Source organism: Schistocerca piceifrons, chromosome 7 (assembly GCF_021461385.2).
Source record: "Schistocerca piceifrons isolate TAMUIC-IGC-003096 chromosome 7, iqSchPice1.1, whole genome shotgun sequence".
Taxonomy (NCBI): Eukaryota; Metazoa; Arthropoda; class Insecta; order Orthoptera; family Acrididae; genus Schistocerca; species Schistocerca piceifrons.
Genome location: NC_060144.1, coordinates 231,314,270 through 231,328,491, shown reverse-complemented (window position 1 = coordinate 231,328,491; position 14,222 = coordinate 231,314,270). Strand labels below are relative to the sequence as shown.

At 41.7% G+C, this 14,222-nt stretch overlaps 1 protein-coding gene across 1 annotated transcript in view; it reads right to left on the bottom strand.

Annotated features, from left to right (window-relative positions):
* LOC124805584 (myrosinase 1-like) overlaps nt 1-13,927 on the bottom strand; it is a 37,553-nt gene extending 23,626 nt beyond the window's left edge. Inside the window, exons 1-5 of the mRNA XM_047266150.1 lie at nt 13,792-13,927; nt 13,060-13,190; nt 12,135-12,269; nt 425-547; nt 162-342 (exon numbers count right to left, since the gene is read on the bottom strand). Coding sequence (XP_047122106.1) covers nt 162-342; nt 425-547; nt 12,135-12,269; nt 13,060-13,190; nt 13,792-13,927 — 706 coding nt within the window. The remainder of the gene's footprint in view (nt 1-161; nt 343-424; nt 548-12,134; nt 12,270-13,059; nt 13,191-13,791) is intronic.
* Nucleotides 13,928-14,222: the final 295 nt, after the last annotated feature.

Genomic DNA, 14,222 nt, shown 5'->3' with positions numbered 1-14,222 from the left:
TTATAGTGATTTATCAATCATCTCACTTTATACATACTTTACACATGGCATTCAGTATCGAACTTGGCTTTGGACATCATGTTTTGGTTCATCAGTGTATTTGTCTATCGTAAATTTTAAGAGCATCAGGAGGGCCCTCCATATATTCATGACGTACTGACCGTTCTGCGAGGCTCTGAACTGCTCATCATACAGGTGCCAGACCCTAGCGTGGGCTTTGACGATGGTGTGTGTCGCTAGGTAGTCGCCAATGCCCGACGCAGGTTGAGAGGGGGCGAAACCAGCCGTCGCGTAACCATTCACGAAGACGGCTGGCTCGTTGAATGTGATCCACCATTTCACCTGTGAAACCATACCCTGTCAATATGCTATCAGGTAAATTAGGTGTGAGTGAAGCCTGTAAGTATATTAAGATTTTGATTACCCTGTCACCGAAGTTTTCAAACAGTACCCTGGCGTATTCAACGAAGTAGTCTGCCAGCAACTCGTTGGGCCAGCCTCCGATGTACTGCAGTGCTTGAGGCAGGTCCCAGTGGTACATCGTTACCTGCAGAGGGCATAATACAGTGTGAAACCTTACAAAACTTTGCTCAAGTAATCATATTCATTTAATTATACCTGTAGTTGTTACGGGATTCTGAAGCAGAGGTTCAGGCTGGTAGTTGCTTAATGATGTCTCTAACTTTTTTTGTAACCAGTGTTTTGGTAATATATGATGATTCCAACCTAATATTATTACAACATCTATAGTACTGTCTTCGATAAGAAACGGGGCTGTACAAGTTTAGAAAACGAGAACCTTACCTTATTTGGAATTTCTCGGAACCTAACTACCGATACGGCGTGTATACTTTTATGCAGATGGGAACAAGTAGCAATAGTGATGGAAGGATTATAGCAGTGCAGTGTGTGGCGGACAAACATAGTGTTGATGGGTGGAATACATATTTGTATGGTGAGCATGTTTGTACAAGCCACTCTCAGCTTACAGGAATGACAGTTTTTCACTTCACTGCGCCAATTTTGGCTTGACATGTAAATTACAGCTATCCTTACTTTAACACTATGAACCTATGTCAATAAAAATTTGTATCCTGACTTCGTTGTTTAATTTTAATCACCGAGTAAGTACACGGTGCGGTGGAAAAATAGGTTTCCTCAAGACTTTCAAGCACTAAACTCCTGGGACTAATGCAAATAGAAAAGCAATGTCCCAACAACAGTGCGAGAGGGCAGCATTTGCCCATTTAGCACCAGAATAGAGATAGATATCGGCCGGGGTTTTACCAAAAAAATCCTTGCACCATTTGCATGAGCTGATTGAGGGAAACAAAAGGAAATGTAACCAATGACATATGAACAGCAAATTCCGGCCTTTCTCCCGCGAAGTATCCAACCGTCACATCCATTACGAATTATGTAAAATATACGGAAGCTATCAACCTCATTGTGACTCCCAATCTTACCAATATGTGGCCTACACTTACACCACATTAGAAATGGTGACCATGTAGCATGAAGCGCCCCACGTGCAAGGTACTAGCTTGTGCATTGCACCTATGAGCTGATTTTAAATGGGCGCTGGCAACCTGTGCGATTGATTTTTATTGCGTTGTTGGCGAAAAGGATAGAAGTGCACTGGAAGTTAAAATAAAATATGACCGCCTTCGAATCGGTTGTGGAAAAAAAGGTGTGCACAGTAGGTGAATCGGAATTAAATTTGCATGTTTTCATTTATAGCTGTGTAGCTCTCCTCGATAGAAAAAAAGTCTGCTCAATTATAAGTTCCACACAGTGTAATTGACAAAAATTATGATAAAATGTTGTGTGTCTTCCTTTACAATATCCAAGACAGTCTGCTACGTTTCTTATGCCTAATGACGTCCACAACTTGAACGCAAGCATGACAGCGTGTAATGTTTCTGCTAGAAAACGATTTAACGTTACAATTTTTTTTTTTATTTTCGTAGCAATAAAATTGTTTGCTTGACTGGGATTAGATCTTTGTATTTCGTCTGTTTACTGTCGCAACCAGGACCTATAATGTATATTGACAAGAAGGTCATGACAGTATACAATTTATTTCAGCGTCCAAGTATTCAATGACTAACTTTAAGTGATGTGTCCGAAATTCGTAACATTTCCCCTATTTCTACTATTTTTACTGAAATTTTTTGCATATGTTCCAAATTGTGAAGAGCACCCAAAACGTGCCGTCAGAGATAGAGAACGAACTAATATGCAGTGCAGTCGAATTGGTGTGACTGTTCGGATGTAGTCCGTGGGAAAAATCAATGTCACTAGGGAAAACTGCAACGGGAAAGGAACTGTGGTGTACAGTTTCTTGTTGAATGGAGTATGTACTATTGACTTGAGTTCAATCTCTTTTCCATAGTTTAATACGGTTATGGTGCACTACACAGAGGATCTGTCATTGGGATAGGAACGTTAAGCTCGTTTGCCACCTTGGTGGTAGGGGACCTGATTAGATTTCGTGTTGGAGCCATGTTTCACTCACCCTTCTCCCTGAATCCCTTTAACAACACAATTCATTCATTAAGCAATCACGATCTCGTTAAATTTCTTATTTGAAATAGTGAATGACGATACGTGACATCCAACAAGTCAATAGTGCCATCCACACCATACTGTAGGGCTGCTACCAAATTAGGAGTAAGATTTGTGGGAACGTGCTGTGGAACATTCCATTATCTGCCAGTAGCCGGGGAGAAGCGACAGATAACATTTCAGAAGACTATCTAAAATCACTGGGGAAAGTGGCAACAAAACGACTATTCACGTTAGTGTCTACAATGTATGAATCCGGCGACATACCATCCGACGTTCGAAAAAATATTATCCACACTGTTCCGAAGACTGCAACAGCCAACTCGTGCGAGAATTTCCGCACAATCTGCTTAACAGCTCATGCATCCAAGTTGCCGAGAAGAAGAATATAGAGAAGAAGGAAAAGAAAATTCAAAATGGTTCAAATGGCTCTGAGCACTACGGGACTTAATTTCTGAGGTCATCAGTCCCATAGAACCTAGAACTGCTTAAACGTAAGTAACATAAGTACATCAGACACGCAGTTCCAGACTGTAGCGCCTAGAACCGCTCGGCCACTCCGGCCGGCGAAAAGAAAATTGAGGATGTGTTAGATGACGATCAGTTTCGTTATAGGAGAGGTAAAGGCACCAGGCAGGCATTCCTGACGTTGCGGTTGATAATGTAACCAAGACTAAAGAAAAATCAAGACATGTTCATAGGATTTGTCGACCTGCAAAAAGTGTTCGACAATGTAAAATGGTGCAAGATGTTCGAAATTCTGAGAGAAGTAGGGGTAAGACACAAGGGGAGAGGCCGGCCGTGGTGGCCGAGCGGTTCTAGGCGCTTCAGTCTGGAACCGTGCTACCGCTACGGCCGCAGGTTCGAATCCTGCCTCGGGCATGGATGTGTGTGATGTCCTTAGGTTAGTTACGTTTAAGTAGTTCTAAGTTCTAGGGGACTGATGACCTCAGATGTTAAGTCCCATAGTGCTCAGAGCCAAGAGGAAATAATAATTGTGGACGACCAAGAACGAAGTGCTCGTATTAAATAGGTGTAAGAGAAGGATGTAGTCTTTCACCTCTACTGTTCAATCTGTACTTCGAAGAACCAATGCTGAAAATAAAAGAAAGTATCAAGAGTTGGATTAAAATTCAAGGTGAAAGGATATTAATGATACGATTCGAAGATGACATTGCTATCTTGAGTGAAAATGAAGAAGAATCGCATGATAAACTGAATGGGATGAACAGCCTAATGATTGCAGAACACGGACTGAGGGTAAATCGAAGAAAGACGAAAGCAGTGGGAATCAGCAGAAATGAGAACAGTGAGAAACTTAACGTCAAGATGATGGTAACGAAGTAGATGAAGTTAAGGAATTCTGCTATCTAGGCAGCAAAATAACCAATGATGGACGGAGCATGGAGGACATCGAAAGCAGACTAGCACTGGCCAAAGGGGCATTCCTCGGAGCAAGGAGGACATCGAAAGCAGACTAGCACTGGCCAAAGGGGCATTCCTGTCCAAGCGAAGTCTACTATTATCAAACATGGGCATTAATTTCAGGAAGAAATTTCTGAGAATGTGTGTATGGCGCACAGAATTGTATGGTAGTGAAACATGGACTGTGAGAAAATCGGAACAGAAGAGCATCGAAGCATTTGAGATGTGGTGGTACAGACGAATGTAGAAAATTAGGTACGCTAATAAGGTAAGGAATGAGGAAGTTATGCACAGAATCGGAGAGAAAAAGAGTATGTGAAAAACACTGACAAAGATAAGGGACAGGAATACAGGACATCTGTTAAGACATCAGCGAATGACTTCCATGGTACTAGAGGGAGCTGCAGAGGGTAAAATCTGTAGAGGAAGAAAGAGATTGGAATTCATCCACCAAATAATTGGAGGCGTAGGATTATCTCAGGAGGGAATTTTTGGCAGGCCACACCAAACCAGTCAGAAGACTGATGACTTTTTTAAAAAAGTAGGGGTGGTCAGGGAGGAGAAAAGAAGGTTCCCATTAAAATTAGATGTAAAAAGTAAGTATACAGAGACAGAATACATATTAGATGTTGTGAGAAACTCATATTTTAACAGACACAGGGGCGCATGTGCCAGTAGTTAGTAGGGATCTAGGAGGTTAGAGACGATGGAATTAACCACCCTAGATTGCTTAGGGTGGGTTATAATGCTAGCCTTTGGGGTCGGTGGAAATAGATTTTCTGGTGGTGTGTGGAAGTAGTGTCTTATGTAAGCGGGGGTTGCAGCAATATCCTGGGGTTGGACTTTTTTCATGAACATCATGACAATATTGAAAATAGGTGACGTGTGGCGGAACTTAGTAGGTAGACATTAGAGCTAGTGGGAGCCATACCCAACGTTGATTTGTCGCGAGTTGGGTCAATCATAGTGGCCAGCCCGATCAAACCGCGTACAAATACATTAAGGCTTGATCGCAGGTTTGTATCCTAAAGGGCACTGGGACGTCGATTTGGGCGGGGCTGAAGCCAGACATACCATTCGATACGTTATACATAATATAACCATTAAAAATTAACTATGTATTAGATTCAGAAATATTTTTTATAAAAGGAGAAAATGTATTATAGACATGTAAGAGAGAGGTGACAGGAAAGTAGTACTCATCAGTATTGACAGTTTTGGGCTGAAGATGTAAAGTTTATAAAAAGGATCTTGATATTTAGATTGGGCTTATCTGAGAGGAGGATAGCTCCACAGAGGGGTATGCCATACGCAGCCATACGACACCACTATGTCTGTATTATGTAAGAAGGTGAAACACCTAAAGGGAGGAGCTCTTGGTGGAATATGAGGATATATTCATTCCGTGGGGTCCGTTGCCTATGACACCAGTTACTCATACACAGCTTTGACAGGGAAAGAAGCACCATTCTTCAGGAAACCATATCCAATACTCCAGTATTTGTAACCAGTTTTGGAGGAGTTTATTAACCAGCAGTTGTCTGATTGGATAATACAAACAAGCAATAGTCCATGCGGAGCAGGAATTGTCCTTGCGCCCAAACGTCTACAGAAGATTCCAAGAAATATAGATTACGCTTAGGTTACCACCATCTTAATAGGAAGACTGTAATAAATGCATACCTCATACACAGCACCACAGAGACCTTTGGCAACTTGAGTTAGTGAACGTATGTTTCTATCATGGATTTTTACAAGCGGATACCATTAGTTGTAGATGGTTCTGAATGACTGACCAAAGGCAGCATTTTTACCCTGCAGTCTTTAGCATATCAGAGGATGCCGCCAGGCTGAAAAAATGCTATTACGATGTGGCAGCATTTGTTGGATGGATTTCTGAATGGGTTGAAACCACGCCAGTAATTAATGAGCAGTGATAGCTCGAATCGAATCATTGACTCAATAATTTGTCTGGTTTACATGGATCTCGATAGGTGGTACGATTATAGTACAGTGACCCTGGACTTACCGGTGCCGTGGCGACGTGAAGGGGGAAAAAAAAGGCCCAGCGTGCCCGCCGGGGAGTTGGTTAAGACTCGAGTCCTGGAGTACGACGCTGGATGATGGCGGCCAGATCATTGGAAAATCACACCTGCGCGTTGAGGAAGACAGTATTTGACTTGGAGAAATCGTCGTCGTTGTTGGTGTTGTGAGTCTGCGATTGGATTGGATTGCAGTGACTACGGATTTGCCCGTCCGTTCGTTGACTGATATTTTAAGTGTTGGGACTGTACAGCACTTCTTGTGCAACAGCCTGTGTTATTTACCTGTCTGCTCAGTTCCTGCCTCGCATGTCTCTCTGAGATTTGTTGTAGTTTAATTTGATGGAGGAGGTACAATTCTATTTACTCAGAGAGCACTGATGTGTATTTAACTTATCTTGTGTGATTTTAGGAATTATGAGGTTATTATGGGTCAAGTTGTGGCGTAAAATTGGAAAATTAATTAGACTTAGATACATCTTTAAAATTTTTTGCATCTCATTTATTATTTTTTTAGAGATTTGTGTTTTTCTTAAACATCTATTTTATTTTATTTTGGAGGCTGTTGTTAATATGTGTTTGAATAGTTTTAGACCCTATTGTACAAGCTGAAGACCTTGATATATTTCTTGGTGGCTAAAAGGTTATGCTAATTACCGTAAGCTATAGAGCTAAGGCTTATGCATCCTTCAAGATAATGATTGCGTTAACGGATCTGTATTGGTAAGGCCTTACATTCAAAGTATGTTTTCTGGATCTTAAGTTGTTCTCTCCGTTTTATCTGTTTCGAGTTAGCTTTTGTCCTTGAGATTCGTTGGGGAGTAGTGCTGTAAATTTTTCTTGTTTTAAACTACTTAAACACGTTAAGGAGTTTCTAAACCCGTAGCTGATGAATAATTTGCTGGCTTATTAGCATTAGCTCCTAAAGGCGCCGTTTGGCGAGTAACGTTAGAAGAAGCTGGAGTTATGTTGGCTTAATTTATTTGTTCTTGGACTGTAGTATTCTTGTCGACAGCTTTTGCTACTTGTATTCGTGAATGCCGGGCCCTCACGTGGCTATACTGCCGCGGCAGCGAGCGTGAGGTCTGTTGGGATTTTCAGTATGTGCTGGTAACTGGGGCGCCGCCGCACCGTGGTGCGCAAGTTTGTTTATGTCGATTGGCTACAGAGTGAGGTGAGTTTTATTAGTGTTGATTTTTATCACCCTTCCTCTTTCCCATCTCATTGTTTTAACACATATACATAGAAGCGCGTACTGAGTGGGACACCAAGGCATTGGAGAGACTGGGGCAGCTGTCAAATGCATATGAGGGTTACCACAACAAAGAGTGCGAGGTGGGTGATACTGTCTAGTGCTTATATATCAAAAGACGAGACGAAAATATTCGGGATGAGACACCAAGATTCTTATCAGCTAATAGAAACCACATATTCGGTCAGATTTAGGCTACCATTGTTGAAGAGGCCGACAATAGAGTATTGGATGTCTATGATCACTCAGAGACAGTCTGGAGGCGATCTCAAGGATAGTAAGGGTGGAAACAGAGGAGAAGCAAACATGAGGTAGTGGAGGAGCACACGTTAAAGTGTAAATGAACGAGTGCAGGGAGTGCAATATACACTGAGATCAAGCAAGCGGGAGACGTAGTTTTATTGTGTGTCTTAATAATTGCTTAAGATATTGTGTTTGGGGTACCGGAAGCAGTCCTGTTTTAGAATATGCTTCTTTTGTTTTACTTTGATAACAGGTGGTGACTGGTGACTGCAGTCTGTTTTAAGGTGGAAGGACAGTCCCTGTCCGCAGGTTGATATACACTGACAAGTATGGGGAAGATGTTGCTCATGGTATTGCTGTAAGTCTTTGCCTGGGGTACTCTGAGGCACTGCGGAATCCACTCCTGGGGGGAAGAGTTCTGTTTTCCATGTGTGATGATCCCGTGATTACTAGTCGTCAGTGGACATTGAGTTTAATATTTAATGTATGGGAATTCCAGAACGAAATAAGGAGACTGGAGGGGGTGTTTTTTGGTTTGTGACAGTTAACAAAGAACAGTGAGTACTTGGGGAAATGTCAGGAGAGAGTGAGAAATTGCATAAAGCGCATCGGCAGTTGCGAGAAAAGATTGAAAGCAGTGGAGATGGTTGCACATTCATTAGGACGGCAGAACAATGGTTTAGCAGACATCAGGAAAAGGATTTTGAAGCCTGTATGTGGAACAGCAGATGCTGGTGACATAAAGGAACTAAACAGGACCATGAAGGCAGTGAAGGCGTTGGGTAAGTTGGCATATCATGCAGTTAGCGAGCTTAGAGAGTAGAGTGTTGAACAACATGCATGTGTTCTGGAAGCTGACAAGGCAGGTGATGAGGTATGTGAATTAGAGGTCAGGCACATATAGGTAGAAGTAGTGGATGCACAGTCACCATGACAAGACTACCATAAACACTAGCCGCATGTGGGACGTGAGAGTGGAGATGACGAGCTTGTCAGAAGCTGTTCATCATATGTTACATGGACACTTGGGTCTCATCTTGTTGTGACAAGAACGGTATCTGTCTGGGGTGAGAAAGCTGGGACTGACGTGGAGCTTAGAGGGAAAAATCTCCCTTTTGATTATCATATGGCATTGGTGGAAGTGAAGATAGACCAGGCGGAAGTGAAGATAGAGCAGGTATTATTGTACACATTGTTTATGATCCCAGTGTTGGGCAGTCACGCAAATGCTGCACCAAATACTCGTATGCGATAAAATAGGATGTCATAGGGTAGTTGGCGCAGGTGAACACATGTGGTGTGGTGCTGATGTCTGAGTAGAGAGAGAGAGACAGTCACGCAGTAATGATAAAGGAAAAGTTGCAACCATGTCTGTGAGTGAAAAGTTACAGTTTGCTCAGCTCATGTGATTCATATGCACAAAACATGTACAGCACAGTTACTGATGCGAAGAACAGGGGTCGGCGTGGTCCAAGAGACGCCTTATTTCCAGAAACGAGGTCTGGATTGGATTAATTCATCATATGGTAGTGTATTAATAAAAGTAGAGACTTGCTATGAACAAGGAAGGCCCGCAGGAGGACGACAGTGGGAAATTAAATTTAGTGGGACAGCATGTGACATAAGATCGCTAACTTCCCACATACGAGCCACAATGACAATAGATACTCACTTGAACATATCACAGCTCGAACTGGACAGGATGGACGAGCTACTGGAGATACTCCCCAGGTAGAACCTAACCTTGCTGAACCATAAGACAGAAACCAGACCTCATCCACTACCTGAAACAATTAATAACCACTCAAGTGGAGGTAATCCCTGTGCAGCAATTAATGCAGCATGTTGAACAACGTCAGGAAGGGCAACAATGACTAACTGTGACCTTGAGTTATCTTGAGCCATACTGACTCTAACTCTGCCTTGCCTAGCCTTCATTTATCTGAGGAGGAAGGCTTCCAGCTGACTCATCCAGTTGTAATACAGATCGCAGTAGACTGGATGCCTAGACAGGGAATATAGTGAATTAAAAAAAATGGTATCTCATAGAATATAAGAGGATATAAGGCCATGGAATAAAAGGGAAGGTTTGCAAATTGTCAAGAGCTTATGTTTTGACAGAATGTGGCAAGTTTACGAGTGGGCCAACAAACATTGAAAATACTTTATTTTAAGCAAATGTTTACTCATCATTCGGGGTAACGAAGTTTTCTTATGGACCATGGCTTGACCTGGTCTAGCTGGTACTGGATACTAGCTGGATGCCGACATCAGTCCATGCAAGTTGCTGGGCAAACTACACTCACACAGTAATACTTACAAGATAATGTTGATGAGGTAACACTTCCAGAATAGAGTAGGTGGAAGAAGTCCACCAACTGATTAGAAATAAAGCTGAAGGACTGATCAAATTTACGATGAGAATACTTTGTTCTTATTCCAACCATTATCTTGACTGAATCCCTATTAGATCCTGAGCAACTTTCCATTGGCCAACTTTACAGAAGCATAAAAGCACAAAGTTATGAAAGGTTCTTAGGAGCTAATGATCTGTTACATGGGGTAAGGGTAGAAAACAAAAGAGCATCAAGAGACATTCAACATGTCGGGTTCGAAATCAAATCTAGTCATTGAATATTGAAAATTGCACTGCCAGATGTTTTTAAGAGGAACTTATGTTGCATATTAGACGTACGATAGGGTATCTTCTCCAGGGAGGAAGGGCGGGTACGTAGCACCACTACCAGATTAAGAGTAAAATTTGTGAGAAGTTGAGTGTAACATTGCACTACCCACTAATGGCCAATGAGTTTGGCATGCCGTTGTTTGGGTTAACACACCAAACTTGTGAAATTATTGCGCCATGAATTAGCCCTGGTAGATGTAACTTGCCAGTGGTAATGAATGCAGAAGCAAGTTGATGTCTCCATTATGTGAATTTCAGGGGTCTTGCTGAGTACATGACTAGGACTGTCAGTCACATAGGCACCACAAATGCACTGCTATCTATAATAAATAACTGTTGATTTTATAGCCGATGCACTTGCTTTGCTGCAATACCACCATGACGCAGGGGCTATGGCAGATGAAGAGAAGAGATGGAGCCACTAGCAGCAGCTGTGTGTTCGCGACCCTGCTTCCTGTAGTAAGTGCACCCTCTTGACTTGATGCCACAGCACAATTGGTTTGCTGGTCCGCACCAGTAGCAGTTGGAGTCGTGCTAGGAGGTAGCGGGTTGCATCCCGGAAACAGCTGCAGCCTTCTGATGATTTGTTGGAAGGACCTCTTGCCATTCGCCTTGGTCGCCTGGGTGCAGTCGTTCATGGAAGACGGGTTTCCTATGCAAGATCCCAGTACGCACCACTGGTATTGTTGCAGGCCCAGCGCTGAGTACAGACATCAGCTAAGCAAGGTGCCAGCACGTGTTTGAGCCAGTTCATCAAACGATGACTACCAGCTGACCAAATACTAATCCACTCCTGCGGGACAGGGACATGATCGCCACCTCATCATGCCGTGGAAACAGCCTGCCATCCTCTCTCACCCCTCAGTCACAACGCTCCCTGAAACGTAACTGCCCAGTGTCACTCATGCAGTCGGTTATAACAGTGTTAACCTAGGGCGAGACTTAAACCAGCTACTTTCCACATGAGAACACCTTCTTTAATTCTGAAGATATCCATACACAATCTTCGTAAATTGTACTAGATTAAAATAAATACCACATTTATTGAAAATATGTTATTTATAAGTCTAGGTTCACCTATTTATTTTTACACAATTGGCCTATTACTTACATAAGCAAAGCAATTTTAGGTGTTAATTATTATTGCTTGTTAGACGCTATTGTTGTACGTACTACTACCACGAAATTTCTATAGGCCTCTGACACCACTATACAGCTGCTAATATTTGTTTTACTATTAACATTGCTTTTATTATCGCTGTTGAAAGCGGCAAAGTAGTTAACATATTGGATTCAAATTCAGAAGGATGAAGTTCAATCTCGCTCCTTCCATTCTAGTTTAAGGATTCCGTCGTTCGCCAACCTCAATTCCTTTCTACTGAACCGAATGGGACATTGCCTCACGGGGAAGGAAACATGTAGCTGCATGGCTGAATCTCTTGTAATGTCCTTCCAGCTCTCCCTGCACACTATGACCTCCTTACTGAAAGACATGTAGAACTAACTCGTTTCTCAGAGCAGGTCTGGGAACAATCGCTGTTAATTTATATCAAAATCCCATTAATATTTATGTGAAATGTTCATAACGCATGATCCGAAGTGCCGAAAGTGTTACAATCAAAATTATCGTTCGTCAGTTCTTTTTAAAATTGATGTGTTTCATGTGGTCTGTGCCTAGTTAGGTAGCCCGAAATGATAAGATGTTTCAGCCTTAATATTTATATATCAGGGAAAAAAATTCGCATATTGTCTGCCTGTGTCAGAAGTACCCTGGTAATTTTGCCATAGCTGTAAAAAAAAAGCATTGTTTGTTTGTTCCGTATTGGAATCGGTTACAGGGGTGCTATATATTAATATTAGGTGCTTTTAAATGCAAGAGAGTTTACTACCTGTGTGAATTCTGTCACTTCTTACTTACCAGAGGCTGTATTCCATTGGCGAGTAGCTCGTTGATGAGGTTGTTGTAATAGTCGATACCAGCCTGGTTGATAACGTCCACGTCCCCGGTAGGCAACACTCGTGCCCAGGAGATCGAAAATCGGTATACGTCCGCCTGTTCAAACACAGTGTATTAAAAGTTGCGGCTAAATATTGTTGATAGATAGCTGATACGTGATCATTAATTTACTGAGCTCAACAAATAAGACACATTGAAATGGTAACCACCTAATTAACCAATACAGTACAAGACAGCTACACAGAAGAGCGAAATTGTCTCACAGAGATCGTTATTTGTGGACAACATTTTTATGCTTTATCTAGTAAACTAAAAAAGGCTGAGACTCTTTAATGTAAATCTTCCTTGTCTTTGCGATATATAACATAAAATTCGATGAAATGAAGGTCAAAAATTGTTTGTCATTCTAAAGAGCAATAAGTGACTTATAAATAAATTTAGAAACGTGCAGTGATAGACATGAAGAACGTGAGAAGGAAATTTTTATAACACGCAACAAGACTACCTTGCAGTTATTCAATAGACGGATGGATGCGATAGTGAACACTGAAAATTAAGAACTACACACACAACTTACATAGTACTATATGCGTAATAGCATGTCATTCGTTAGTAACTGATAAGGAATTTTTTCACAGAACCACGTAATTGAGGTGCAACATTTAGTTCACTTTTAAGTGTATATCCAAAGCAACTTATACCTGTAAACGAACCTACGCCCCGTTTTCTGTAGATGCAGAACACCTCATACGCACATAAAATTAATAAGTACGTCACCAGCGTTTTGTTATGTCGAATGAATGGAAGATAAAATGAGGAGAAACATAGTGTCGCAGTCACGAGAAAAAACAGGGAAAGTCCTCTTCGCTTTGAAAAATGTACTTACGTTGAGAGCCTTCAGCATCTGCACGTCCTCCTGGTACTTGTGGTAAGAATCGCAGGCGACGTCCCCGGTGTCTCCTGTGATGTATTCAGGATAGTTGTGGAAGAAGTAGTCCTGAATACTCTCTCCCTTTCCTGTACAGACATGCCAGAACATTGCAATACGTAATATAAGTATTTTCATAGAAATTTGTAAATGGGTTTGTTTTGGACAAGCAACAACATGGAACGTATTGACGACTCAAGCTGTTGTAAATACTGAACGTAAGGGAACGGTTGAATGTTAAAACCATTCTAAATAAACACTGTAACTTTGTCAAATTGTTTATACAAGATGATCTTCATCGCATTAATGTCACATCACATTACTAGCCAATTTATGCCTGTGGCAATTTTCAAGAGCAGTTGCGTCGATGATACTTAAAAGCTATTTAGTTCTACAGGGACACCAAAACTTGACCTCTCTCCCACAAATAATTTTCTAATAGGGATCTGGATGTGGCCACTGGCCTAAACTGCCCGTAATGTGATATAACACATTATACAATGTAGGCCATCTTGTATAAACAATTTGACATTGTACGGATAAATTAAAAATGGTCTTTGCTCTCAAGAATTACGTTGAGTATGTGGACCTGCTTATGAAGGAAATAATAACGGAGCTTTCTCCAGTACCAAGTTCTCTTTTGTTCCTTCTTACTTTGCTGTGGAATACAGCTAATACTTCTAAACTCACCATCTTCATTCCAGGCTCCTTCGATCTGGTATGCGGCTGTCGCAGCTCCAAACATGAAGTCATCTGGGAACTGGTTAGTGGCTGTCTGTGCCGAAGCAACGGCGAGCACAGCCGTGAACACAGTCAGCAGCCTCATGATTCTCAGTGTCCAGCGTCTTTCGGTGAGCTACTGCAGGTTTACATATATATAATGTAGTTACAGTGTGGTTTCGTAACATCATTACAAAACCGCAAATACATTAGTCAGTTTTCTCTTATCACCATTAATCAGCAGATTTCTTTTGAGATTACTTCTGTTGTAACGCACAGGTGTTTCTGACTGATATTATCGGAGAGGTATGGAGGAAAACTTCTGGGAGAAGCTGTGTGTCATTCAGTGGTATCGTTAGAAGCTTTGTTATCAGTACCGGATGGATACTCTCCAGTGTCCC